Raw genomic sequence first — 27,648 nt, 5'->3', positions numbered from 1 at the left:
TAGAATGACACTTTTTGTGAAACAAAGGGAATATGTAATATTTTTCGAAGGCTCGATCGGAATCAAAATGGAAATCCCCATCATATCCTATCAAAATGGAAATCCACACCATATCCTATCATTTCCATTTGTCATATATGTAAAAACACTATTAAATTCGTTGTCACTTGTTAGGAACACTTGAGAGTGGCTCCTGTCGGGTGACTTACTCTTTAGATTAAGTCAACGGACTTTGCAATGTGCTTTCTTACCCAAAATTTCTGGTTTTTTAAATCTTATGTCTGGTCGTATTTTAGAACGATGGAAGTTCCAGAAACACTAGGATTAAAACATTATTTTGGAGGGAATTAAATTATCCGTTTTAGTCTCTAACCATCCAGACGTCTAGAGTTCAGTTCCAAATTTCACAACTAATAAAAAAAAAAAAAATCTTATATGGTTGATATACGAATTGATTAAGTTTGGATGGCTAGATGATACGTCGATTTAATTACTTCGGTAGCAAATTAGACTGTAAGAAATAGATAAATTAATTTGCAAACCTAGTTACAAATACGATGAATCGATTATATATAGTGATTAACTATAATTATTTTCAGTGTCAGAATATTTTACACGCAAGTATTATAGTTGATAGATCGCACTATAATAAATAATTGATTCATTATCAAATGGAGCTTTTATTCCACAAAGTATGCTGACAAAAACAACACATGGTAACGTCACACATTGTGATGCATGCATGCATGATATATCCAAGGCAAGCTATAAGATTAGGCAACGTAACTCCTGCGCGAATCCTGTTATAACAATATATGATCATTGTCCTTCAATAGTATATGGCCAATCTATCTCAAATTTATACAAACTAGTTTTTGATTAGTTATTTACAAATATATAGCACACACATACGATTTAATTAGAAACACATGCAAATCGATTTGAAATAAAAATTTACGACTGATATTACAAGTTAGCTTTTTAAACATTAATAAGGGGCGTTTATCTTTTATTAGAAACATTAAGGGGAATTTCCACATAGAAAAATATATGTATATAGAATCGTATATATGCGACTATGATCAGTGTGCGGCTCTCGAGTGTTGTTGGACGTTAGTTGCTCTTCCTCCAAGTAGAATGGCCGTAAAATGTAGCTTTTCAGATAATGAGAAGACTATTTGAAACCTTGACGCAATGATTGGAAAATTGAAGCTGTCGAATTAATGTATTTTGTGCTACATCCATTTATAAATTTATACTTGAAAAATATATAAAATGGGACTAGAAAACAAATTACAAATAAGTTCCATGGAAATCAACCAAAAAATAAAGGTTACATCGAAATTAGTTACACGTTAACCCAAACAGATGTTTCCAATACATGAGAGATTCGAAAGTTATGTTTTTTTTCTTCTACAAATGATGTTTTGATAATATGCTTACATATTCTCAAAAATCGATATTTTCTATATATATATATATATATATATATATATATATATATATATATATATATATATATATTTATTACGTGGTTAAGACTTATTAGTTGTACTTGTACCTTACGTGCAAACATGATCAGATAATCATCCTAAGAAACCTGAAATTTCTAGCTTCACTCTATTTTAAAAATTAATTTTTTGCACATTATTATAACCTGTTCAAGAATTAAGGAATGATACATGCCAAAAAAAAAAAAAAAAAAAAAGGAATGGCACAAGTGTACAACCGTACAAGTAGGCCAGACAAGGAGTCAACGACTCCCGCAATATTTTCCATGAGTTTTCGTTCCACTCGCAAAATAAAAAACGAAAGTAATCTATACGTATTTGATTATTTTTTTTTTATAAAGCCTACGTATTTGAATGTCTAAGTAAATTCTAACCTTCTTAAACAAAAGTTAACTCCATCTACTAAAAGTCGTACGAAAAAATATTCAAATGAGTTGAATAATTCTTGATCAAATATTTGATGAAAAGCTAATTATAGTTTTCCGTTCAAATAAACGTTTTTCGATGGACATTTCCACATATTTTTTTCTCACAAGTTAGCTTTTTGAACATTGAGAAAAGTATTTTGATGTTATTCCTGAGTATGTAAGTTCTAATTGATATTAATTTAAATATATAATTAAGACTCTGTTGACAACAATATATATAGAGCACTCAAAATAAATATAAATAAAAATCTTACACTATAGTATGAGATCAATGTGGAGACTTCATAATTTTCGTAATTTTTTAGGAAAATGATTATATACGTAAGACTATAAGATTTATAATCGGAATTTCAGGCACCTTCATCAGCTACAAACTTCAACGACTTAGTAACAATGTAGTATTTTTCAGAAGTTTTTTACATAAGGAATTTGACTTGGTCACGATTTAATTATTATAAAAAGGAAATTTACCTTAAGAAAAGAGGAAATAACTTTTTTGATTAACTTCTAACAACTGTTACCATTACACGATAAAAGTAAATGTATCTGGAAATATGGAGCTAGAGTTGGGAAAAAGAGAGTAAATTTGCATCCAAAACTACGAGCACCATTAAGTAGAATTGAAACTGATAAGGAAGAAAAAAACGACTACTTTCCTTTGTTACTCCTGTTTCATAGCTGTCATGGTAGGAACGCGCAGTTTTTTTGACAACAACGAACGTTCCCGCCGCGTTTATCACGCTGCTGGATTCAACTGGCATATGCCACGTTATTTTTCTTTTGTCGTCTTAGACTTATAGTTCCAATTTTTTTTTGTGTATATATTAAGTTATCGGAAATTTGATGTTACGTAAATAAACTAATAAGGTCATCGTGAGATTCAAAAAGTCATAATCACTAAACTAAATTAATATTTTCTCTGTTTTATTATACTAGTATTAAAATGTTTTAAAAAATTATTTTGTTTTATACCACTAAAAATTATTTTATAAATTCAAATATATTTGATAATTTATGACTACTTATATATTATATAGTCCTTTTATAAATTTAAACATTCATCTATATATAAGAATGATTCATAATATATTTAAAACCAATTTTCTGATATAAAACCAAATTCAAAGGAACAAATTACTAATCTAAACTTTAAATGTAATTTCCTTTCCTTTTTTTTGTCTTTTTTTTTTGTTTGGTCGACCTCTTCGAATGAGCTGGCGGGAAAAAGAGAAGAAATCTCCGCGCGTCTTCTTTCCAAACTTCCCTGTCACCTTCGTTGTGACATAAATGATGTTGTCTATATATATACATAATATTTCATTCTAGTTAATGATTAGTCCAATAAATAAACTAAACCCAAATGATATATTTGGGTAGATCAATAATCGATCATCATCACTATACAACAATGACAAAAACATTGGAGATTGATTTGAGATCAGCAGAAGGGCTTAAGCTTAACCGGAGACCCATCAAGAAAAAGACTCTCTGCGTCGTAACGATCGACGAGAAATCTCGAAACTCTAATCTTGATGAATCAAGAAGAAGCAATCCAACATGGAACTATAAATCAGAGATACCCATCAATGGTAATGTACGGTTTATCACCATTGAGGTATTTTATCGAACAGGTTCTGGGCATCAGAAAAAAATCGGAGAAGCTAAAATCCCAACGAAGGATTTCATGGGAAGGTATTCACCAGAAGGTCATTTAAACTTCTTGAGCTATAGATTGAGAGATGAGTTTGGTGATAAGTGTGGGATCGTCAATCTTTCGATTTTAGTTAAATCGTCAACGACGGCGATAAGAGATTATGGAGCATGTTCGTCGCAAGCGGCGGATACTGGGTTGTGGAGACCGAGATCGGAGACGCCGTCTATTGATGGATATGGAGGCCGGATTGTTACCGGAGTTCCGGTTTGGGGTGTGTATCAACGGCAATTCTAACTTCTCTTTTTCTTTGTGGCTGCACATATATTATTAATTCTTCGTCTTTGTTCCATATATAGATCTTCCCAATTTGGAATTGAGGAACAAAGATGTGTGATTAATTTTCTTTATATACTCACTCACGATACAAATTTTGAAATAGAAAAGTCAAATTTGTTCGATGATGATATCTAAGAACTTGTTGTCCAGTTCGTCGTGTGTTATTGGAAAAAAAAAAAGTCTTGCAATTCTGGTTTGTTTTTAATGATTTGTGCGTTATTGTAACGTTACTTGCGTGGTGATTTGTTGCGGATATGATTTAAATAAAAAGAATACAATATATATATATATATATATATTAATAATGCAAATATTATTTTATTACTAGTGATATTTTTATAATCAATTTAAATGGTTTTGAGAATGTTTTGTCATTTCTATGGATAATCTATAATATTCAATCCTTCAAAAGAAGAAGGATTTTCCTCAAGTTAAAAAAAAAAAAAAGAGACAAATTAAACTGTTATAAATGTTCACTATGATAGATTATGCATGGTTATAAAAAAATTAATGAAAACTTAATATGTTTATGCTTTAACAATTTGATCTAGCACAACTTTAGATAAAAGTAATTCCTCGGCTGGTTGAGATAAGACTTCCACGGATACAAAATGTGCAGCGTCCGATGGGATGTCCTTCACGTGGACACTTTGTTATGACTTGTTTTGGGTTCACTACGACCGTCTGTTATGATTTTGTGTGCGCATCTGAACCTTCCTTTTTTTAAGATTTACTAATTAACAATTGCACAAGATACAAAAATTTCCTCGACCATTTTTATTTCCTGCGGAACACCATTTTTGGTAAAAGTTTGTGGGCGCAATTGGGCTTAGTCTCTGATTTCGGCCTACTTTTAAAATAGCGGCCACTGGCTTTAAGCCTTTTACTTAATCCACACGTTTCTCTCTCGTTCGTTACGACGACTTACGACTACAACACAAAAAAAACCCATTCATATTTTAGATAATCTTTATATGACTCTTCCTCTTTTCCACCTCACTACAATAATGACCTCACCATAAACCAAACCAGTATCCGGATTAAACATCCCTACTTAAAATCACATATACTCATGTCTGGAAGACAACTGTGTCCAGTCCATTTTTTTTTTGTTTTCTTAGGTACACAGTTTAATCAAATATATGATTACACTATCTGACTAATTCATAGTTAGAAGCCGAATTCACCATAAAATCAATTGATAAAGTCATATATCATATCTATTATATGCTACTTTGAGTGTTGCATATAACAAAACTAGTTATGATTTATCAAGTTTTTGTTTATTTTCATTTATATCAAGTATCTAAATCTCTTTCCTATTCTTATGATTTTTTCTTCATTTTCCAGAATCTATTTAATTATTTATGGACTTTTCAATTTTTTATTCATGTATCATATAATACTATTATGTATAGTTTACTAAGTTCTTATATGTTTTCATTTTTATATTTTTTCTTGATATTTTTCTTATTTGTTTTATAAGATCTCTTTCCGTTTACAACATCTACTTAATTACTAGTTGATTTATAGAAGAAAAAAAACTAACTTTAGATTTTGTAATATTTTGTAATTGATTATATATATGATATTTGGGTGTACATTATCATTACACTCATTATCATTTTACTTTAAATTTTTCATTTCTATTATATTATCTAAAATGACTAAAAACATCGTTCTTGCCTTTTTCATAGCCGTCATCGTTCTAGGTTTGCTTTATACATATAACATATTAATTAAATTTCTTTGCACCTTTTTTCTCATTTGTTCACAGTATTTGTGTTTATCACTTGTTTATGTTATATAAAAAAATTGAAATTATGCTTTCATTTTTTTCTATTAGGGATGGTGACCAAGGAAACAAAAGCAGAAGGAGAAAAAGTGTGTCATCATAATCTTATAACACCAACCGAAGGCTGTGAAGCTTCGACGTGTGATGCTATGTGTGCTTCAAGGTTTAAGGGAGGAGTAGGCGGGTGTTCTAAAACCAATAAATTTACCTGCACCTGCATGTTTATTTGCAAACAATGATGATTTGTCTTTGTTATCCATATATAAACCATCATCAAATATAGTAATAATAAAGCAACGGGTTTGGAAAAAATAATATAATATTGCAGTCTCAAGGTCCTCTTTCTTGTTCCCTCTGTAATGATCAAATAATAAACATGTTTTAAGGCAATGATGTTTGATAATGAACTCATCACATTCACAAAGACTGAGCAGCGAAAATTTCCTCCTCCTCAGACTTGTTCACTACCACTATGTTCACCATTTTTGAGAATATTGAATTTGCAGAGGGCAAGTCGCGTTGATCCTTAGCCATTTGTCTACACATAAACTGTGGAAATGATGTCTACAAGGAAGTTCCCTTATTAGTTCTACTCAATTTTCATAAGCATATATATAAACAAATGCTGCATACATTCAATTTGTTTTTTCAATGTCTATATATGTACTCGTCGTGTGTTTAATTTGAGGGCAAAAAGTCCTGCAATTCTAATCTGAATTTTAATCATTGTAGGGTGTTGTAAAGTTACATGCGTGGTGATTTGTGGCAGATACAATTTTTAAAAATACAAGAATAGAAAAAAGAACAAAATAAAAATTAATAACTCATTTTATTACTAGTAACAATTTATAAAATGTTGATTTATGATGTCACAATATTATAAACACTACTTTAAACTTTTCTTCTTTCTTTTTCCTACGGAACGGTTAACTTTCAACCATAGTAAAAGTTTGTAGGCGTTGCTGGGCTTCGTCTCTGTTTTCGTGGGACTTTAAGCCTTTAACAGTGTAACTACTCACACACGCTTCTCTGATCTTGTTACTTACGATAACAGAATAATCCCATTAGATAAATAGATAATCATAATATGATCTCTTTCTTTTTTCCACTTTTATACGTTTCCACTTTGAGTTAATTTCTAGATATTTCTCTTATTTGCTTGATTAGATCTTCGTCCGCTTACAACATCTACTTAATTACTTGTTGATTTTTAGCTATTTTGTAGATTTTGTGATATCTTTTAATAGCTTATATATATGAAATTCACGTGTAGATGATCATTACACTCATTGTCATTTTATTTTTGATAATTTCATTCTTATTGTATTATCAAAAATGACTAAAACCATCACTCTTGCTATCTTCATGGTCGTCCTCGTTTTAGGTTTGCTTTATTCATAAAACATACTGTATATGTTTCCACGTTTCCTCTCTTTTATTCAGAGTAGTTTTTGGTCAATACCTTTTAATTTTTTTAAGAAGAAACTGAGATTATGTTTTAATTTTTTTTGTAATAGGGATGGTGATAAAGGAAACGCAAGGAGAAGAAAATCAGTGTTATGAATATATTTCAACACCGCAGGAAAACTGCGAAGGTTTGGTGTGTGCACATGACTGTACTATGAAGCATGGTGGAAACGGCGTGTGTGTTGATACTACAAGCACGACATGCATCTGCACTTATGATTGCTAAAATAATTGATTTGTCTTTTGTTATTCCACAAACTATATCATCAATCTTTGTATTAAATTAATACGTTGAATAAATTTTTAGTATATTATTTGATTGCAGTCTTTTATACTATATTCTTTTGATTGAATGTGAATTCTGATTAAATAGTGACCTCTTTCTCTTTTTCACCTCACTACAATGAAGTCACAGCAATATAAACATGGTTCATCACCGTAAATTAATCTAACTTATCGGTTGCTTAAAAAACCCAAACGGCTAAAATCACACCTGACTCGATGAATAACATTTTCCAACCGAACTATATATACTTATTGCATTTACAAATATCATATCCAAAAAGACAAGATGTGCAGCTTCATCTCGAAACAAATCTCACGGTCTTCTTCTTGTTCTTTCCTCTGTAATGGTCAAAGAATACGCGGGTAACTTTTAAGGTAATGATGTTGATGTTAAGGTAACTTTTAAGGTAACATTCCACAAAGATTGAACAGCAAAATCTTTCTTATCCTCACACTTGTTCACTGCCACTAGGTTCACCATTTTTGAGGATATTGAATTTGCAGAGAGGGCAAGTCGCGTTGATCCTTAGCCATTTGTCTACACATAAACTGTGAAAATGATGTCTACAAGGAAGTTCTCTTAGTTCTACTCCATCTTCATAAGCACATAGACAAATGCTGCATTCCTGCAATGGTTTTTTTTTTTCCGGTTTTGCTCCAATCATTTCAGTGTCTTTATCCAAACTCGATGGAAAAAAGGGGAAATTTAATTATGGTTACTTACAGCATCTTCGCTTGATAACACACGTTCGGTTTGAGACTCGGCACCTAATCCAGTCATTATCCCTCCTTGAGTTTCCCGGATTTCGCCATTCACTTTCTCAGAATTCTTTACTACGAGGAACTTGAATTTTAAAAGCCTTTCTATCTCTTCATCGGGTGCACCTTCCTGAAATTTAGAAATCGCTTAATAGGGTTTATCAAGAAACATAAGAGTAAGACTCATTTGTTCTTCATCCTCCTAGTGTTTCTTTACCTGATCTGCTAATGCGTACAAGATTGCGATGATGCAAGGTAAACAGCAGCAAACAGCAATACCAATTAGACTAGCAACCGCAACGCAAATGACAACAAACATAACATCAAAGGCAAGGAATGCAACACAGAGCCTGCAAAAATACAAGTAACAAAGATTAAATCCCAGAAACAAACTCTTGAAAATATAAAAAGCACCGAAACCAACAACTGTTAGAAACAAACCAGTAGAGTTGAGGCGAAGACTGAGCTAGTGCCTCGGTATCAGCCGTGACCCAGTAAAACCCGATGATCCACCAGACAAAAGAGAACATCGTATTTGCAGATTCAAGGTGCTTGGTGAAACTGGAATAGCAAAACAAGTGAGAGTTCATTCAGTTCTACATTTGTATACAATCCTAAAAGATTCCTTCAACCTAACATGGTTCTGAATATAAGCTAGTATAAGTCTATCACAAGAATCGATCAAATAAAAGAGATTGAACCTAGTTCCATGGTCATCATCAGTGTCGTTGATGCTATAGCCATCAGATTCGTCGTCACTTCCGCTAAGAGATTCGTGATTGGAGGAATCTTCACCACTGGGAGGAGAATTAGCTTCACGGCGACGTTTATACTCAGCAATTACACAACCAACATGAAGCAAACACTGAAAATTATACCCAATTATCCACAACCTAAGAGGAACATCAGGATCTTCTTCAGAGCTAAACCCTAGAATCGCGATTGAAACAATCACAAAGACGAAATTCCAAAGTATATCGAGAACAATAATGGGTTTCGAGTAAGCCCATTGACTCTGCCGTTCCTCAAGCTGCTCAGCCGCCACCTCACGGACTCTAACGGATGGCTCACGGAGCATCATCCGGCGGTTGCTAGCACGGCGGAGCAGTCTCGACGCCGCGCCACGAAGCGGCTGAGAAGACCGTGGGCGGTTACGTCTGTTCCGGCCAAGAAGCGGCGAAACGTCCATCGTATCCGTCGCCGGAGAAGAAGAGACGGTAAAAGGGATCGATTGATTCATCAAATAGAAAGATTGGATCTTGGGTAATCGGGTTGATTCAGATTCTCGATGGGTCGGGTTTGAATTCGCTGGAAATCTGCCGACTTTGCGGGTGGATGATTCTAGGTTTTGAGGACCAGTTGCTTATGGAAAATTGAAAAACGACAAAGAGAATGTCTTTGTCCCAATAAAAGTTTGATCTTTTTTTTTTTTTTTTTTTTTTTTTTCCCTCTCCAATAAACGTTTGATCATCAGACTATTATTCTTCTGGAAATTCTAAAAAAAAGAACACCAAACTTTTTTATATTTTAAAAGAAAAATACATAAAACTTTGATAGACGCGAACGCCTTCACGTTAAACTTGTGATCCACTAAAATTTGTCATTCTTTTAGTTGCTAATCATATAGATGAAAGGTAGGCGTAACAAAGTTATAAGACCTATAAGTTTGATTTGTCATTCTAACAAAACTTATGTTCGAAATCCATTTGAAGTATGCATAAGAAATTTTTATTCTAATATGTGAATGAGTTTTGTCCAAAAAAAAAAAAATATATGTGAATGAGTTATGATCTAGTAATAACGTGCCAACTAAAAGTGATATGTCTAATTATATAAGATCAAAACAATAGGGTTAAATATTTTACAATTTTGACATATATATATATATATATAAACATGACAAATTTTACATATAACACATTTGAGATTGGCTAATAACTAACCGGAATATACGCGGCTCAGTTCGATATCTAAATTTTGAGAGTTTAAACTCCAACTACGTGTATGAAGTTACAAGGGCAATATTTGATGGATCCTTACAACTTAGTTTTTTTTAAGACTAATCCAACTAATTGTACATGAATTTCAGAATTGTAAAATAATCAATTAGATTTTATCACATGTATTTTATAGATAAAAATCTACAAGAATGCATCTTGGACCATTCAATGTATTACAAATATTTTTTAATTATTAGTTATATATAAAGCTTATTGAGTTCTTATTTGTTTTCATTTTAATTGATTTTGTGAGTATCCCCTTCCTATTCATATATTTTTTATGATTTTGTTTCCATTCCCATCATTTATATAACTATTTATTTATAGACTTTGTCTACTTTTGTTAGTTAATGTATATACTATATGTATATATCTAATTTCATATATACTGTATATATATATATGATATATACATGTATACTACCATTAACATTTCTGGTGTATTACTCTGAAATTTTCATCAAAAATGGCTAAATCCACCATTCTTGCTATTTTGATGATCGTCCTCGTTCTAGGTTTGCGTTACATTTACCATTCTCTAAACATATTAAAACATTTCTATTATTTTTTTTGTTTTATAAAGATTCGTTTAAAGATTATGTTTTAATTTTTTGTTAGGGATGGTAACGAAAGAGACACAAGGACAAGAAATGTGTCGTGATCTTTTAATGAGAGCTCAAAACTGTGATGCTGGCACTTGTGCCACTCTGTGTAAGCAAAAATGGAAAGGAAATGGATCGTGCTTCCCAAACTTTCAAATCAAAAGCTGCCTCTGCACATTTCCTTGCAAAACTTGAACTTTTACGGAAACAAATTGTAATTTATAAACTAATAACAGTAATAAAAATAATGATAGTAAAACTTATAATAATGAAATGAAATAATATTAAACTTACACTATGTCTTATATTTTATATAAATTCTGATTTCATTTTTTTATTATTTGACATGAACGATAAGCTACTAATTGAGCATAATTTAATTTTTGACATGTGTAAATAAATAATAAAATAATAATCTTACAAAATTAAAACATTTGTATTTTGGAAAGAATCTTAGTTATTCATTTTATTATATTAAAAATATTTATACATATTCATTAACTAAATCAATCCAATGGTTTTGGTGTTGGGCCAAAAGCGAAAAATCGAGTTACAAGAAAGAGTTTTAATTAGTTATTATATCATATCTGGACCTAACAAAAAAAAGGTTATTCTATCATATCTTATTGACTTATTCTAGCAAAAGTTTCTCTTAAGTCTTAACCACATAGCGATATCATACATCCGATCTCTTAATTTGAATTCAATTCTATTTTATATTTGTACTGATTCCTTTCTAAATCTTATGGATATATTGTTTATTTTATTTTTATTTTCTTCCTAATTAACATATTGGATTGCTTTCCAAATCAAATGCGTCCAACTTTTTTTTGCTATTCAAACATAGAATTGATTGTACATTAAATACGTATACACACAACAACTTCACACATATATATATAGAGATGATATTTACATGCACATATATTACAAATACCCTCATTTGGTTCAAGATATTAAAAGAACTTCAAGTCTTTTGTTGTTGTTGTTAAAGACTCAAATCCTTTTCTTTTTCCAACCAAATCCCATTAATCATCAAAAGATGACTAAACTCACCATTGTTGCCATCTTTCTTGTCTTCTTCTTAGGTTTGTTTTACATTTTCCATTCTCTAAGTATATTATAAGATCAATACGAAATTAATCAAATCAATTTTCGCGTTTTTATGCTTTGTATATCGAGATTTGATGTTTTTAAAATATTTTTTTAGGGATGATGGCGAAAGAAACACAAGGACAACATATATGTCATCAGATTCTATTAGATAACAATTGTGATGGAGCCACATGCACCGATCTGTGTGACAAGAAGTTGCAAGGAACTGGCCAGTGTTACAGAACCGTTGACAGAAGATTTATCTGCCTCTGCAATTATATTTGCAGAACTTGACTCTATTTTTTGTTTTCTTTTTGTTCTTATCTACTATATAAACTATCAGCAATAATAAATCATAAAAGAAAATAGTATAAGTTTCTTGCCATGTTGTCTAATCTTACGTGAATGTAAAAAATTGCATTCGAACTTACTTGAATACTGATTTAGCCCTAAATATAGAAAAAAAATTACAAGTTAAATAAATTTGAATAATCTTTTATCAATTAAACATAAACAAGAATAAAAAATATTGATAGTTTTTCAATAATCCAAATTTACAAAACTATAAATGTGTATGATAAAATCTAATACAACAACTTTGTAGTCTTCAAACGTATTGAAAATTCCTAATAATTTATATAAAAATAATTAAAATTAAATAACATATATTCTTATATATATAGATGTTTATCATTTTTAATATATTGTCTTGTTAGCAGTTTTTAGTTACATTTTTAACAAGTGTTATTTTGTTGTCTTGTGAAAGAGAGAGAATATAATTTGGCTCTGTCGTAATGTACAGATTGAAGTACAGAAAGTGGCGTCTTCCTTTGAAACCGCTTGGTCATTGTTGTATTCACAGCCATGCTGATCGAACAAAGCTTCACTCGAATCTGTTGTTGGGAGATTTGTCTAAATCTGGTCGGGTCGATGAAGCCCGCCAAATGTTCGATAAAATGCCTGAGAGGGATGAGTTTACCTGGAACACTATGATCGTTGCTTACTCGAATTCAAGGCGACTTGCTGATGCTGAACAGCTTTTTCGTAGCAACCCAGTGAAGAATACAATCTCCTGGAATGCTCTTATTTCTGGGTATTGCAAGTCTGGAAGTAAAGTTGAAGCTTTTAATCTGTTTTGGGAAATGCAGTCTGATGGAATCAAACCTAACGAGTACACTTTGGGTAGTGTTCTTAGGATGTGTACTTCGCTTCTTTTGCTTCTGAGAGGTGAACAGATTCATGGGCATACAATAAAAACCGGGTTTGATTTGGATGTCAATGTCGTTAATGGCCTTCTTGCTATGTATGCACAATGCAAACGTATCTCTGAAGCTGAATACCTCTTTGATACAATGGCAGGTGAGAAAAATAATGTTACATGGACTTCAATGCTCACTGGTTACTCTCAAAATGGTTTTGCTTTCAAGGCAATCGAGTGTTTTAGGGATTTGAGAAGAGACGGAAATCAATCGAATCAATATACATTTCCTAGTGTTTTAACTGCTTGTGCCTCGGTTTCTGCTTGCAGGGTAGGAGTCCAGGTACATGGCTGCATAGTTAAGAGTGGTTTCAAGACCAATATCTATGTTCAGAGTGCATTGATTGATATGTATGCTAAATGCAGAGACTTGGAATCCGCAAGAGCTTTGTTAGAAGGTATGGAGGTTGATGATGTGGTATCTTGGAACTCGATGATTGTAGGGTGTGTTAGACAAGGTCTTATAGAAGAAGCTCTGTCTATGTTTGGAAGAATGCATGAGCGAGATATGAAAATAGATGATTTCACGATCCCATCCATCTTAAATTGTTTTGCTTCGTCTAGGACAGAAATGAAGATAGCTTCTTCTGCACATTGTCTGATTGTGAAACCGGGTATGCGACTTACAAGCTTGTGAATAACGCCCTTGTTGATATGTATGCTAAAAGAGGGATCATGGATTCAGCGTTGAAAGTGTTTGAAGGGATGATTGAGAAAGATGTGATATCTTGGACAGCTCTTGTCACAGGAAATACACATAACGGATTTTATGAAGAAGCACTAAAGTTGTTCTGTAACATGAGAGTTGGAGGCATTTATCCTGATCAGATTGTAACAGCGAGTGTACTAAGCGCCTCAGCCGAGTTAACTCTTTTGGAGTTTGGGCAACAGGTACATGGGAATTATATTAAATCTGGTTTTCCTTCATCTTTGTCAGTAAACAACTCTCTTGTGACAATGTACACAAAATGTGGAAGCTTAGAAGACGCGAATGTTATATTCAACTCTATGGAAATCAGGGATTTAATAACATGGACTTGTATTATTGTGGGTTACGCGAAAAACGGCAAAGCCAAGGACTCACTACAGTCATACGATTTGATGATAGGCAGTGGTATAACACCGGATTACATTACCTTTATCGGGTTACTATTTGCTTGCAGTCATGCAGGTCTCATAGAAGAAGCTCAACGATACTTTGATTCGATGAGAACAGTTTACGGAATCACACCAGGACCTGAACACTATGCCTGTATGATTGATCTCTTTGGTAGATCTGGTGATTTCGTAAAAGCAGAGGAATTGCTGCATCAAATGGAGGTTGAACCAGATGCAACTGTATGGAAAGCGATTTTGGCTGCAAGTAGGAAGCATGGGAATATAGAAAACGGGGAAAGAGCAGCGAAAACTCTCATGAAATTGGAACCAAACAATGCTGTTCCTTATGTTCTGTTATCAAACATGTATTCTGCAGCGGGAAGACAAGACGAAGCTGCAAATGTTCGTAGATTGATGAAATCTCGTAATATAAACAAAGAGCCTGGTTGCAGTTGGGTTGAAGAGAAAGGTAAAGTTCATAGCTTTATGTCTGAAGATAGAAGACACCCGAGAATGGTTGAGATATATTCCAAGGTTGATGAAATGATGCTTTTGATTAAAGAGGCTGGTTATTTAGCGGATATGAGTTTTGCCCTCCATGACTTGGATAAGGAAGGCAAGGAGCTAGGTTTGGCTTACCATAGTGAGAAATTAGCTGTAGCGTTTGGTCTACTTGTTGTACCATCTGGAGCTCCAATCCGGATAATCAAGAACCTCCGCGTCTGTGGGGATTGCCACAGTGCAATGAAGTACATCTCGAGAGTATATCTTCGGCATATCATCTTAAGAGATTCTAACTGCTTTCATCACTTTAGAGATGGAAACTGTTCTTGCGGAGACTATTGGTAACATTTGCATTAGAAGAAAAACTCGGAAAATTCTGCATTTCTGTCTGCAACAGTGGAAGCTACAAAGTTACAAACTTACAATTATACACTTTCAAACTGCTAGTCCATGTGGTTGCAGAGGTCAGTGAGGGTTCATAACCAGAACAATGCTATACGTGTCAACAAGAAACTCTCCAAATCAAAAAAGCTTTATATATCAACATCTGCGTAGAGAAGCAGCCATTAACCCAAATGGTCATTTCCTTGCATGCTCGGGTATTAAGCGATGACGCAGTTCAACAGATGCACCAGCGAGTTCTGCAAGAAGAGAAAGATAAGCATTTTCCGGGTGGGAGGTAAGTTATAACGTATAAGAGAAGCAAAGTGTTGTTGCCAAAACCTTGAGCTGTGAAATCAAACAATGGAGGAAGTGCTCTTCCATTAGGCAAGGATGCTCTCGGGTCTCTCAGATCATCGAAGAATGGGTGTGCACATGCTTCAAGCTGAAAGCAGAGTCAAATTAAAGGAGTTGAAGCAGCCATTTTAATAATGTCAGAAATCAACTGGGATTTTCTCTTACAGCTGTGCATCTCAGGTTTGGTGAATACTGGAGCAATCTAGAGGCAAGATCCATTGCTTCTGGAGATACCTGTCTCCGGAAAATCTGAATAATAACCGGAAGATTTTGAGTGTGAACATTGTAAGCAACATATTATCAAAATCTGTAAATCTCTTAGTTAATTTGTATGCATATACCTTGTGCCATGGCTGAGCTTTGATCTGAGGGAACTTAAAATCATTGTAACGAGGATTCATGTTCTTTATCTCTTCTCTTGCTGGTGTCCCTAAAATCTGATTATACAAAGAAAATTGCAGAATACAACAACTCTGAGAATCTGAGACCCCCCAAAAAAAAGCAGATAGAAGAAAGAAACCAATCTGTTGTGTTACCTTAATGATCTCCACCAGTTGATCAACACTTGTTTCTCCAGGGAATAGAGGCTGTAGACATTAAAAGCAAGAGAGAGGTTCAAATCAAATGTCTCAAATCAAAAGTTAAAAAAAACTCAGTACCAAAGACTTTTCTTCTTACATGTCCAAGAAAAAGCTCAGCCATGACACAACCGACAGACCACATATCGATTGCGCTTGTGTATTCGGTTGCTCCAAATATCAGTTCAGGAGCTCTGTAATACCTTGAGCATATGTAAGATATATTTGGTTCTCCTGGAATCTGAAACCAAGAAGACATCACTACACATGTTTTATATAACAGACAGTGAAATCTAAAACCCATCTAGAGCTATGAAACTTACCAGCATTTTCGCGCTCCCAAAATCGCATATCTTTACCTCATGCGTAACATTATTGACCTGCCAAACGCATTGACATTTCTCAAATTGAGTAAGAAAAGTACTACTACCCTCACAAGAACTACTCTTAAAATGCTTACCAATAGATTCTGCGGCTTAATGTCACGGTGACACACTCCAACCACTTGATGCAGATAATTCATAGCACGGCAAATCTGTTTTCCATAAAAAAAAACGTTTCTCAGAACCCCAAAAGTTAAAAAAACAGAGCTGAATGCACAAAGAGTCAGGTCCCTTTACCTGATAGGTATAGAGCTGAATATAAATCATAGGCATATGATGATTCATCTTGGTGTAAGATCTGGAAGCGCGGTAAATAGTCTCGGGAACATACTCGAGAACAAGGTTAAGATAAAGCTCGTCTTTCTCAGTCGTGGAAAAGAAAGAATGCTTGAGCTCAACGACATTAGGATGATCAAGCATTCGCATGATCTGAAGTTCTCTGTTTTTGTATCTCTTGTCCTGTAACACTTTCTTGATTGCTACTTTTTCTTCTGTCTCTAAGCACTTAGCCTACATCAAAACCGGAATCAACATCAATCACATTTTCAAAACAATTAATAATCTCTCGAGTCTGAATTTTTATTTACCTGAAAGACAACACCGAATGAGCCAGTGCCAATTACATGTTCAGCTCTGTACGAGATTGTCTACATAAGAACAAACAAAAAAAATGAGTTTTAGAAATGTGTCATTACAAGAACGAACACAAGCAAAATCTGAAAATGACCTTGTCTTTTTGATCATTCAAACTCTTCTTATTTGTGGTAATAATCCGTCCAGATTCTGTTCCATTTCCCTTGATGATTCCACAATCCATATCCTATCAAAAATCCATTGAACACCATTTCATCATTAGCTCAAAGAAACTCAAATGCTGAAAAAATCTCAAAATTAGAAACCTTATCATCTCCAGTTCCCATCTCACGGGGTAAATGATCAGAGTTCTCTGAGGTAGAGACAGAATCTTTCTCGTACGACGTAGTTTCCGTAGACTCTGTTTCTTCACGATTCTGATTAGGCTTTGATCTCGGCTTCTCAGTTTCTCCTACCTAGGCAAGTTACAAAAAAAAAAAACAAAGGACTCGAGCTTTAAAACAAACCCAAATCAAGAAATTAAATTAAAAAGCTCAAAAGTTTCGAAATTATTTACGTTATCAGAAGAAACGAAATTGCGTCCAGAGGCGATACTCGTTAATCTCCGCACCACATTCATCGTTTTTTTTTCAAAGCAGAAAACTTTCCAAGAAAACAGAGGAATTAACTAAAAAAAAAAAAACGGGTTTCAAGAAAACCAAAAGATTACAGCTTTCACGAGAAGAGAAAGAGAGAAAGAGAGAGAGAATCGCTTTGCTGCCAATTTCTCTCTCCTTCTTCCCTCTTCTGCCAGAAAACGAAACAAAGACAACAAGAAAATAAAGATCTAAGGATTTTTCTTCCTTAATCTAAACTCTTTGTATATATACGAAAACATATTTATAGAAATATCTATATATATCTCTGCGGCGGAGCGGATATAGCTTAAACAAAAAAACAGATGGCATTTCTCTCCCATCATTAGTCAATTACACAAATCCTTCTCATACCCTTAATTTCTGTTCAAAGAAAGGTAATAAAAATCTGTATAAAAGATATCAAATGACGATCGTGACCGTTTGTTGATTCAACGGTATGTGATCGAATATTTAAGCGCGCGGATTATTCGCAAGTTTGACTCTTCCTTTTGACTCTTTTCTTTCGGCCGTTTAATATTTATTTATTAGCCGGAAGAATAATACTAAGATAACGTGTTAGTAAATGGACTTAAAATCTAGCCCAGTAAATTAGTTAATGGTTGGCCCAATAGATTTTGAAAAGGCTTATTTGGTAGCCCATAATATAGTACTATTCTGATGTGACCTTTGGATCTAGGCTAGCCATATTATCAAACAATCTCTACACCAACTCATAAATTTAACTCTCTTTTTTGTTGTTGTCTACTTTGAATGGATAAACTGTAAGGGATTGCAAATAAATCCATGCACTCACGTGTTTCATTCTTCTTCCTTCCATATTGCAAAAAGTACTTTTTAACTTGGAACAACAACATTTAATAAAAGGAAATGGTCCAAACCTTCCTTTCACATTATGAACTACCAGTCTACCACAAAAGTAAACCCGGATTGGTACAAACGTATTAGCGGATACGTTTTTGTTAATAACCAATTTGAGATTGATCAATGGTAGAAGTAAAAACCAACCAATCCAAATTACAACATTTTTGTTTAATGTTTGTTTTTTCACACCTCATCGAGTCAATACCCGAACCATCACAAAAACGGATTCATCACAAAATGAGGTTCGTTCTTGACTCAATCTCCACCGTCCGATCTCAATGATCAGGTGCTATCACAATGAAGAGCCGCCTTGATCTTCTGAACGGTGCACGATATCAGATTATTAACCGTCTCTACAGATTCCACCGTGAGCTTAGCCGTAGGCAAACTATTCACCAGAATCTGAAACGCCACCGTTAATAACGACCCTCCTTCCTCCATGCACCCACCGTTACCGTTACCGTTAGCGTTACGTTCCTCGGCTGCGCAGCGTTGCGTACCCGCCTGAGCGTTCGGGAGAATGGCGAATCCTGAGGGAAGTAGTGCCACGTAAGCAGAATCTCCACCGTTCATCACAGCTTGCATTGCTGGGATATCCACAGGCGCGTAGACCACAAGCGCTCCTGCAGCGTCTATGCTTGTCTCTTGTAATATCAGCATACTACTCTGATTCGCATTTATCGCCTGCATGAAAAAAAAAAAGGGGAAAATCTGGTAAAAGAGGAAATTATAAAGCCCAAAAGAGAAACAATAAATTAAAGGTGACTTTTCAACAGTGTCACCGTCACAAGCCAGAAAAGCTCAAGGGTACAACGGAGAAAAGACACCAATAATGCAAAGAAAGAAAATGAAAAATAGAGGAATTTTCAAAACCTCAGAGCGAAAAAGGAAAGAAAAAGGTCAAAAATGTCTTATTAATATTTTGACTTTTTTCACCCAATACTTCCAAATTCTAGATTTGTCACTTTCCAATCACACGCGACAAGATTCATATGACAACACCATCCTGGGGTCACACAATACAACAAAGTCCTTTCATACACTGTTTATAGATAAAATATTCAGTGTCCACAGAGGCCGGTTCAATTTATCTAAAAACAACCCAAAAAATCAGAATATCAAAAAACTAAACTAAACCGACTATAACTTTTCAAAACTTATTTTAGGTTAATAAATATATTTTATTAAAATTCTAAATTCATCAAAACCTAAAGTTATAACAAACTAAACAGAAAATTGGAAATTAGCTTAGCTTACGCATGCATAAAGAAAGTGTAATAAATATAAATGCTTACACTGGCACGGAGGAGGGAGACAGAGTTGGAATGGTCATGGCCTTTAGCTATATGGGCCATCTCTTTCATAGGCCCACCGTTGGATAAGATATCCCATTCCGATCTCAGCCGTTCATTTCCAAGGAAGTCAAACAACCTCCGTGGAGAAATCGGCATCCAAACCGACGTCGCAGCGTTGAGAATGATCCCAGGCGGTTCGCCGGGATTGTTTACGCTCTTCCTAGTCATTATCCGAACGTCCTCGTCGACGTTACCAACGTTAAGTTTGCTCCATTTTTGTAACGAAGAAGCACAAACGCCTCCACAGAAATTATCAGTCATCCTCTTCGCTAGCTTTAGCATGCTTTTTCTCCCATTGCAATTTATAGCTGTGCCCATTAATATAACAAAAAAGATTATATAAAATTAATCAGTTGAAAGCCAAAACGAAACTATGTACTTTGATTTATTTAATGTTTGACAGAATCAACAGATATCATATTTTCCTTTGTGACTCAGTCAACAGTTCATATTATTTATTCCTACCAAAAATAAAATAAAATAGAATAGTCTACAATTAAATCAAAACGCAGTGTTTAAGGGAGCTTACGGGTTGGGTTAGGGGAAGGGGAAACAGTGGAGGACATAAGAATGGTGAGGCATTCGCATTGACGTTGTAACGCAGCCATCCATCGATGCGCACCAAACGCTAGTCCACAGCTGAGTAATGGGCGGTATAAACGGTGGATGCGGTTTTCGTCATACTCCGTGTGCTCGATCCATGTGACCTGCAAATTGCTTAAACCATTTTGCGTTAGATTTATCACAATCGTTTTTTTAGGTCTAATGTGAGCTTTAACAAATAATTAATGGTAAGAAAAGAGAAAAACTCTATGAACGTGTAATGTTAAAAATTAATGCACGATCCAAGGGCACAAAACTCGGAAATATTTAGATGCTTCTGATCAATAAAATAACGCGTTTTTTCTTTCTTTTACCTGCATAATATATGAGTTGATTTAAAGTTATAAACCCAATGCATATATAAGAAACATTTATCATAATTTCTCGGATAAAAACAAAGAGCTTGCCTGTGGTTCCTAGAGAAGTGTGAACCAACTAACACTAGGGTATTTCCTAAAGGTGAAAAGTTAAATTTTATCTATTTTTACTCCGCAAGTTTTAATAATCATCACCCAGAAAGTATCATTTTACCTTAGAGCAGCCATTGGCCATGTCTTGTACGAGGCAACCAGACGGTAACCTTCTACAGCTGGAAGAAGATCCTTCTCTAATGGAATCAATTGAGACATCGACCACTGCCCAAACACCTTCTGCGTGCTGTTTACAGAACCGCAAGAACGACACTTGTCGAACAGGCACGAGTGGAGACAGCAATTGAAGCTCTGCGTGCATCTAATTAACCAAAAAACAAACCATTAAAAGACCCATTAGGTCAATTAAGAGTTATTGTGTGTGTAAATGGTAACGCATAATTATATACCAGGTGAAGTGCACCATTTCGTGACCCTCCCATGCCACTAGAGATAATCTCTGTGGTTGAAGTTCTTGAGATCATACTTGGAAACATTTCCGCCCACCGTTCCTATTAAAAAACAATCGTTATATCAAAAGATTAGTACTTTAACTTTGTTTGAATTAAGCACATTAATTACTACAATTATGTGTATTAGTTACTAACCGAGTCCATCAAGGTTTCAACGAGGGCTAAGCTATTGATGATAACAGTTCCAGCTTCTTTAGAAGCTTCTGAGACATACCCATCTGGTTTTGGTCCAACACATCGAGTGAAACTTGTGTCGTACTCTTCCTGGTTCAGCATTTCAAAACCAGTATCCGAGCTCCTAACCCAGAGCGGGTCACGTGTCTGAGCCATCTTCACAAGCTCATCCATAGACGCAAGAGCTAAATCCAAATACCTCGATCTCTGATCAAAATCACTAACACTAACCGGTTGTTGACGGTTAACCGTAGCCACCAAACCAGAACCGGTTGCATTAGAAATCTCAAATCTTGGAGAAGCTTGAGGCAACACCGGAGAAGAGAGAGTGAAACCACCACCAACATTACAGCCAACACCAACGCCGAGAACAAGTGCTGAGTCCGGTATATGATGAGAACCGTTGGACCGGCCAAGGAATTTACCGGTTAAGGCACAGACTCGGTCTAACTCATCTTTGAGACGAGAGTTTTCGATTCGAAGATGTTGTTCTTCCATGGAGATCTCGCCGATAACAGCAGGTCCGCCGCAGTTACCACACATAGGGTTTCTCATAGCTTCGCGGACAGACATATTCTCAGCTCGAAGCTTATCGTTCTCTTGCCTCAACAAAGCATTCTCATGTCGTTCGATTTGAGTCTGGAAAAACAAATCAAAAATCAAAACAAAGAAAACAAAAAAAAATTCCAGAAAACGAAGAAGAAACCTTCATCTGAGTACGGCGATTCTGGAACCAGAATTTGACTTGACGAGGATCTAAATTAAGTCGACGGCTGAGATCAAGACGTTGCTTCTCGTCTGGATGTGCACACTCTTTAAAAACCCTAAAAATCGAGGATTGAAATCAAAACAATCTCGTGGAAGTGTAAAAAGGAGATTGGGGTGTATTAGTGATTTTACGATTCGAGGTCTTGAATTTGTTTAGGAGTGTGGCGATGGTAACGTTTCTTCTTCTTTAAAGGTCTATCGGAAGTATCTAAATCGTCACCGGAGACAGCTTCAGCGTTATCACTTTCAGATCTGCTTTCTACATCTTCTCCTCTACTACTTTTACGAGTTACGTTCGACTCGAAAATCTCTCCGTTTCTACTCATTTCTCCATTTGTTTGCTGCCAAATTTAGAGAGATCATTGTAAGCAGCTATAAGAAGAGGAAGAAAGCGAAGATTTAGAGAGCTTACGAGTCCGAGGGAGAGGCCTGAAGAAGAGAAAGGACGAGAATGAGGAGGAGCAATGGCGGTGGTTCCGAGCATGGTGGTGTCTACGGCGGAGAAAGAGAAGTGGTTGTTGTTGTACGGTATATCGGAGAGTAGCTTTGAGGCTCCGGGGGAACCGTCGTCGAGAAAACCGTTGAAATTCATGAGAATTTGATAAAAGAGGAAATATGAAAGAGCTAGAAGAAATCCGCCATGGATGAGAGAGAAGCCCTAAGCTGGAGAGAGAGAGAGACAGAGAGAACAGTAAATGAAAAAGGAAAAAGACGACGGAAACGACGAAAAAGGAAGATATAAAAGGTTTTCTGATTTCTTTCGTAAAATTAATTTACTTTAAATGAAAAATAAGAGAGAGAAAAGAAAGGGATAAAAGAGGAGGAGATGTGGAGTGATGGAAAGCCTTACACAGCCTTTGAAAAGTTGGGTTTGACTCTTTGACGTTACTAAACTCTTTTTGCTATAAAAGTCCACTTCAAGTGGTGAATCAAGGCTCAGTTTATTTTCAAATTACTTTTTTACCCCCCCTCCCTTTCTTCTTGTGCTACTTTCTTTTGTAAAATCTAATTTTAATTATGGGTGTGAGATTCTTCTTCGTTTGTTGAGCGTTTTATTTGTTAATTCACATATTTCGGACATGTTTCATCACGATGAAATACTGTTTTCGCATCTAAAGAGTTGATGTTTTTTCCTTTTCAATATCGACCAAAGAAGTTGTTTATATGAGCTTATTAGAACACGTGACGACAAAAAAAAAAAAAGAACAAGTCTATTTGTGTTAAATCACAGTTTTGAAATATGGTTTATTAGTCTTCGAAAGTAACTGATGAAAGATCAGTATTACAAAATGATGAGTTTCGATTTATGTATACAACCACATGAAATATCAATAAACTTTGCATTTAATATACTTTCACCAATGCAACCCCAAATAAATGGAGTTGGCCTATCTTCCAAATTTGGCGGATTCTTAACTTCATGGTTTGTGAGTTTTAAGTAAGCATGGAGTTATTGCGATGGTACCTAAGACTCGTTTAAAAGGCAATATCGTTCAAAAGTTGATTAATAATGGACTGTCCATCTTTGAATAAAACCTTTACTTACTCAAAATGTCACCGACTCATAGAAACACTATTGGTTCTTACAAAAAAGTAATCTTGCCCAATTTCTCGTTTTGTTCGAATCTTGAAAAAACACCCTTGAAAATCCTGGCAAACACAAACATATAGAAAGAAAAATATATAAGAACCCTCAAACTACAAAGAGAACAACTGAAAAGAAATGTATAGAGAAGAACTAATTACAATTACAATAATAAATAAATAATAGTATCAGATAATGTGTGAACTATCCCATTCAGTGATAAAAATTCTATTGAAGAAACTAATAATAATGAAACGTAGCTATCGAGTGATTAATATCAAAAGTTCTTTGACACAAGAAAATCAAAAGTTCACACTTAGCCTACATGATGCGTTTGCCGACATCAAATCTTGGTTTTGCAATTTTCGAGATTCTACTAATAAAAAATAGACCTAACCGTTTTGATTATTATTTTATGTAGATAAGAAAAACAAAAAAAAAGTCTTGAACTATAGCGTGACATCTGTGCACAAACTTATCATATAATATACGACGTTCAGTTGACAAAACGAAATGGATATTAGTTGGGAGATGAGATTTTGATCCCACCACCCACATGCATACAAAGATCATAAATCATATCGGCCCATGATACCAAGTGTGTGTACTTATGTCTGTACTCTTTGACCAATTCACTTTCAATGTGATTCATACGTTTATATAGATTCACACTCATGATTTGATTCAAAGTCCAAAGATACTTGAAAGAATCTTAAACTAAAAGTTGACAAAACAAAGCGAGAACTAGAGAACAGAGAAGGTCAAACATAAATCTAACCAGTAACTAAACCAAATAAAATTTTAACAGAGATCTTATGATCTTGGAATAGGCCATTACCTCTCAGTTTAGCAAAAGTTGATGTCATCAATTTCAAAGTTTTCTTGACGATCTGGCATGATACTCATGTTTCAGGAGGTTGGCTCTTAACAGCATCGCCCTGACATCTCTATCGAATTCGTTTCCCATCTGAAGTACCTTTTGGAAAGTTGCATTCCTCTGATCCGCGTGTCTTGCGTAGAGGATTTTGTTGTGTGAATCAATCCGCGCCTGTCAGGGATGGAACAAAGATTTTCACTCTTTACGGTTTTATAATGACACTAATATAAAACATTAAGTTCCTTCTGGAAACAGTACGGACCTGAATCTGGTTGTCTGTGATCAAGGCTTCAAGTTCTTTCTCTAGACCAGAGACGCTAGTCTTGAATGCATCAGCCATCCTGCTCAAATCAACAGACACAAATGGCAGTGTGTACTGGATCAGTGCCTTCTTCCTTATCTGATCATAGAGTGTGTCAACGTGATCATGAAGATGGATGTCCAGCAGCAAATTCGCTTTGAGACTTGCTAGATATTCCAGGCAGGAAGCATAACGGCTGCAACAAGCAAACTTAAAAATTAGATTCAACGAGAATACAGTCTAAAAAGGTTGATTTTAGATGTCCTATGCATTGTTAATATAAATAAGAAATTGGAGGGTAACACGGGAAGCCTTCATAAACAATACAGGATTAGAGTCTAACGTCACAACAGCTACTTCAGTTTATAAGAGTCAGTGATTAGAATAAATAATGGATTCAAAGGACTTTATAACTATGGGGTATTTAATTTGATAAATCTAGTCTTAGTGGGTATTCACTCTTATAATCCGTGGTCCGAGGTTTGTAAATTGGTTGTACACAAGGAAATAGATGTGAGTCTTGTTAAAAACATGTTACCTTGAATAGAAATCGTTGATAAGTTCCCTCACTTCAGGCACTAGCTCCAAGAAATTCCGGAAGTTGATATTGTCAATGACTTTTTGCTGCCAAATTAGACTAAGTTATAGATCAAATATTGGAACAACAAACTGGCAGAGTAAAAGAAAAGCTAAATAGGATACATGCCTTCAATTCTGATCGATCAAAGCTTGCCAGGGCACAGAGTCCACCATAGGTGGCAATATCTTGAGGAGCAATGACCTCATTATAGGAATTTCCAAGTTCTGGATTAACATCAAGGAACTGCACAAGACAATAATCAAGTTCAATGATTAGATTTCAGTTAGGATATGAATAGGATCCATAAACACATGAGCAAATATGATAAAACAACAGACCTTACGAGCAGCTAGCTTGTACTTCTTCAGCTCCAAATGAGCCAATCCAGATGCACATCGCAATTTTGCAATAACAATAGGGTCAAGAGGATCAGGATTCTGCTCTGCCTTGTTCACGTAGCTTGTAACATGAGTAAACTGACCCATTTCAATGCTGACAAGAATCGCATTCATACACATGTGAATGATATGCTTCGTTGTAGTGCAGTAGTCGCGTGTTCGGATATAGTTCTTGAAAGCATCTCCGAGCATACCACACGCATAGTAGAAATCTCCAAAGTCATTGTAACCCATTCTGATGCTTTCCTTGATCAGATTTGTCTGTATACACATATCAAGAAGATGAATCAACATTAATACAATTAAAGAATAGAGCAAGCTATTAACACGAAAAGAGCTATGCATAATGCACATGCTGAGCAAAACACATAAACAACACCACATACTTCATTTTCTAAGCAATTAATTGATAAACAGTATCATCGAAATCAGTACTAGAGAGTTAACATTCTACAGATAGCCATGAGAGTCAGTTCTGATGCTTTCTTTGATAAGATTTAAGAGCTATGCACACACTGAGCAACAAATAAACAGCACCACATACTTCACTCTTTAAGCAATTAATTGAGAAACAGTATCATCAAAATCAGTAGTAAAGAGTCAATTGAGAAGATTTGGCTGTATACTCATATCAAGGAGATAAATCAACACTAATGCAATTACAGAATCAAGCAAGCCAGTGTAACGAGCTATACGCATAGTAAGCAACACAAACAGCACTACATACTTGATTCTCTAAGAACCTACTAGAGAAACAGCAATCAAGCAGTAGAGAGTCAATAAGCAAGGAACACAGATAAAGAAAATTAGGTCAAAAATCTCGATTGGGGAAAGAAAAACCTAATTACCCGATAAGAACTGAGCTCATTCTCCAGCTTTCCTTTCTTCTGTTCAGCACGACGATCGACGGCTTCACACCAAGAAGAATCCATCCCATACTTATCACCAAGCCTGCCGCCAATCTTATTGACCACTTCTCTAAACAACTGCGTGTTCTCACCCTTTTTGATCTCATCGTAAGCCATCCTCAACGCTTCAAGCTGAATCGCGTGGTTTCCTCCGCAGTGGTTAGCGATGAAGAGAAGCCGCATGATCTTCGTGCGACCTTTGTAGAGAGCCGCGTAAGCCTCGATGTCGAGCGGTTCGCCACTTATGATAGGTCTTCGATTAGACGTCTCTTCGACGCCGTTAGTGCACATCTCCATCATCGGTCCACTCGCATCGTCTTCTCGCTCCATTGATTCGTCTGGGATTAGGGTTTTTAGGCTTTGGGATTTTTGTTCTCTGCTAAGATTTTTGTTTCAGTGTTTGTTCTTCGTTTCGTCTTCAGACTTTACGGAGGGGCGATTTGTATTAGTAACCAATAAGCGTCGGTCCGATATAAAGCCCATCTTCTATATTCACTCAATTTGGGTTTTATTATTATCTTTCGAGTTTCTATCATAGATGGGATTTTTTTTTTGTAATTAATATTGTTAAAATTTTTCAACTAATAGTCTAAATACTGTCTAATTTATGATTCAATTTTATTACTATATGT

General features: G+C 35.0%; 9 protein-coding genes across 10 annotated transcripts; 5 read left to right on the top strand and 4 right to left on the bottom strand.

Annotated features, from left to right (window-relative positions):
• The first annotated feature begins 3,175 nt into the window (after nt 1–3,175).
• Nucleotides 3,176–4,105, top strand: LOC9314437 (BON1-associated protein 1). Its single transcript, XM_021026849.1, has one exon. The coding sequence runs from the start codon at nt 3,300–3,302 to the stop codon at nt 3,885–3,887; it is 588 nt and encodes a 195-aa protein (XP_020882508.1). The 5' UTR covers nt 3,176–3,299; the 3' UTR covers nt 3,888–4,105.
• A 2,806-nt stretch (nt 4,106–6,911) lies between these two features.
• Nucleotides 6,912–7,472, top strand: LOC9312667 (defensin-like protein 125). The gene is made up of 2 exons (XM_002878321.2): nt 6,912–7,108; nt 7,242–7,472. The coding sequence occupies exons 1-2, from the start codon at nt 7,060–7,062 to the stop codon at nt 7,415–7,417; spliced, it is 225 nt and encodes a 74-aa protein (XP_002878367.1). The 5' UTR covers nt 6,912–7,059; the 3' UTR covers nt 7,418–7,472.
• A 78-nt stretch (nt 7,473–7,550) lies between these two features.
• On the bottom strand, nt 7,551–9,641 carry LOC9314435 (E3 ubiquitin-protein ligase At1g63170). The gene is made up of 5 exons (XM_021025940.1): nt 8,937–9,641; nt 8,677–8,796; nt 8,453–8,585; nt 8,201–8,365; nt 7,551–8,102 (listed from the first exon to the last, which is right to left on the bottom strand). The coding sequence occupies exons 1-5, from the start codon at nt 9,473–9,475 to the stop codon at nt 7,926–7,928; spliced, it is 1,134 nt and encodes a 377-aa protein (XP_020881599.1). The 5' UTR covers nt 9,476–9,641; the 3' UTR covers nt 7,551–7,925.
• Nucleotides 9,642–10,667: 1,026 nt separating this feature from the next.
• On the top strand, nt 10,668–11,117 carry LOC9314434 (putative defensin-like protein 119). The gene is made up of 2 exons (XM_002878320.2): nt 10,668–10,750; nt 10,854–11,117. Exons 1-2 carry the CDS (start codon nt 10,702–10,704, stop codon nt 11,030–11,032), a joined length of 228 nt encoding a protein of 75 aa, XP_002878366.1. The 5' UTR covers nt 10,668–10,701; the 3' UTR covers nt 11,033–11,117.
• A 246-nt stretch (nt 11,118–11,363) lies between these two features.
• Nucleotides 11,364–12,411, top strand: LOC9314433 (putative defensin-like protein 128). The gene is made up of 2 exons (XM_002878319.2): nt 11,364–11,925; nt 12,048–12,411. The coding sequence occupies exons 1-2, from the start codon at nt 11,754–11,756 to the stop codon at nt 12,224–12,226; spliced, it is 351 nt and encodes a 116-aa protein (XP_002878365.2). The 5' UTR covers nt 11,364–11,753; the 3' UTR covers nt 12,227–12,411.
• Nucleotides 12,412–12,637: 226 nt separating this feature from the next.
• On the top strand, nt 12,638–15,274 carry LOC9312666 (pentatricopeptide repeat-containing protein At2g03880, mitochondrial). The gene is given in 3 exon segments (XM_021024541.1): nt 12,638–13,795; nt 13,798–15,037; nt 15,127–15,274. Coding segments are annotated over 3 exon segments (2,457 nt in total). The 5' UTR covers nt 12,638–12,726.
• LOC9312665 (shaggy-related protein kinase beta) lies at nt 15,146–18,081 on the bottom strand. The gene is made up of 13 exons (XM_002876551.2): nt 17,642–18,081; nt 17,391–17,540; nt 17,219–17,311; nt 17,079–17,138; nt 16,729–17,001; nt 16,569–16,643; nt 16,432–16,488; nt 16,209–16,349; nt 16,067–16,117; nt 15,872–15,967; nt 15,696–15,779; nt 15,516–15,618; nt 15,146–15,433 (listed from the first exon to the last, which is right to left on the bottom strand). The coding sequence occupies exons 1-13, from the start codon at nt 17,702–17,704 to the stop codon at nt 15,372–15,374; spliced, it is 1,308 nt and encodes a 435-aa protein (XP_002876597.1). The 5' UTR covers nt 17,705–18,081; the 3' UTR covers nt 15,146–15,371.
• A 500-nt stretch (nt 18,082–18,581) lies between these two features.
• LOC9312664 (homeobox-leucine zipper protein HDG1) lies at nt 18,582–23,135 on the bottom strand. Of its 2 annotated transcripts, none has more exons than XM_002876550.2 (9): nt 22,780–23,128; nt 22,500–22,708; nt 22,306–22,423; nt 21,561–22,238; nt 21,363–21,464; nt 21,074–21,274; nt 20,469–20,646; nt 19,880–20,247; nt 18,582–19,268 (listed from the first exon to the last, which is right to left on the bottom strand). In XM_002876550.2, exons 1-9 carry the CDS (start codon nt 22,957–22,959, stop codon nt 18,867–18,869), a joined length of 2,436 nt encoding a protein of 811 aa, XP_002876596.1. In that variant the 5' UTR covers nt 22,960–23,128; the 3' UTR covers nt 18,582–18,866. The 2 variants fall into 2 exon arrangements, with proteins under 2 accessions (XP_002876596.1, XP_020880199.1); XM_021024540.1 differs by lacking the exon at nt 18,582–19,268 and adding an exon at nt 19,312–19,416 and having other exon boundaries at nt 22,780–23,135.
• Nucleotides 23,136–23,820: 685 nt separating this feature from the next.
• Nucleotides 23,821–27,481, bottom strand: LOC9312663 (COP9 signalosome complex subunit 1). The gene is made up of 7 exons (XM_021024342.1): nt 26,957–27,481; nt 26,049–26,369; nt 25,837–25,953; nt 25,669–25,754; nt 25,092–25,326; nt 24,791–25,000; nt 23,821–24,017 (listed from the first exon to the last, which is right to left on the bottom strand). The coding sequence occupies exons 1-6, from the start codon at nt 27,344–27,346 to the stop codon at nt 24,824–24,826; spliced, it is 1,326 nt and encodes a 441-aa protein (XP_020880001.1). The 5' UTR covers nt 27,347–27,481; the 3' UTR covers nt 23,821–24,017; nt 24,791–24,823.
• Nucleotides 27,482–27,648: the final 167 nt, after the last annotated feature.

Source organism: Arabidopsis lyrata (assembly GCF_000004255.2).
Source record: "Arabidopsis lyrata subsp. lyrata unplaced genomic scaffold ARALYscaffold_5, whole genome shotgun sequence".
NCBI classification, from domain to species: Eukaryota; Viridiplantae; Streptophyta; class Magnoliopsida; order Brassicales; family Brassicaceae; genus Arabidopsis; species Arabidopsis lyrata.
This window is presented reverse-complemented; position numbering and strand designations above follow the sequence as displayed.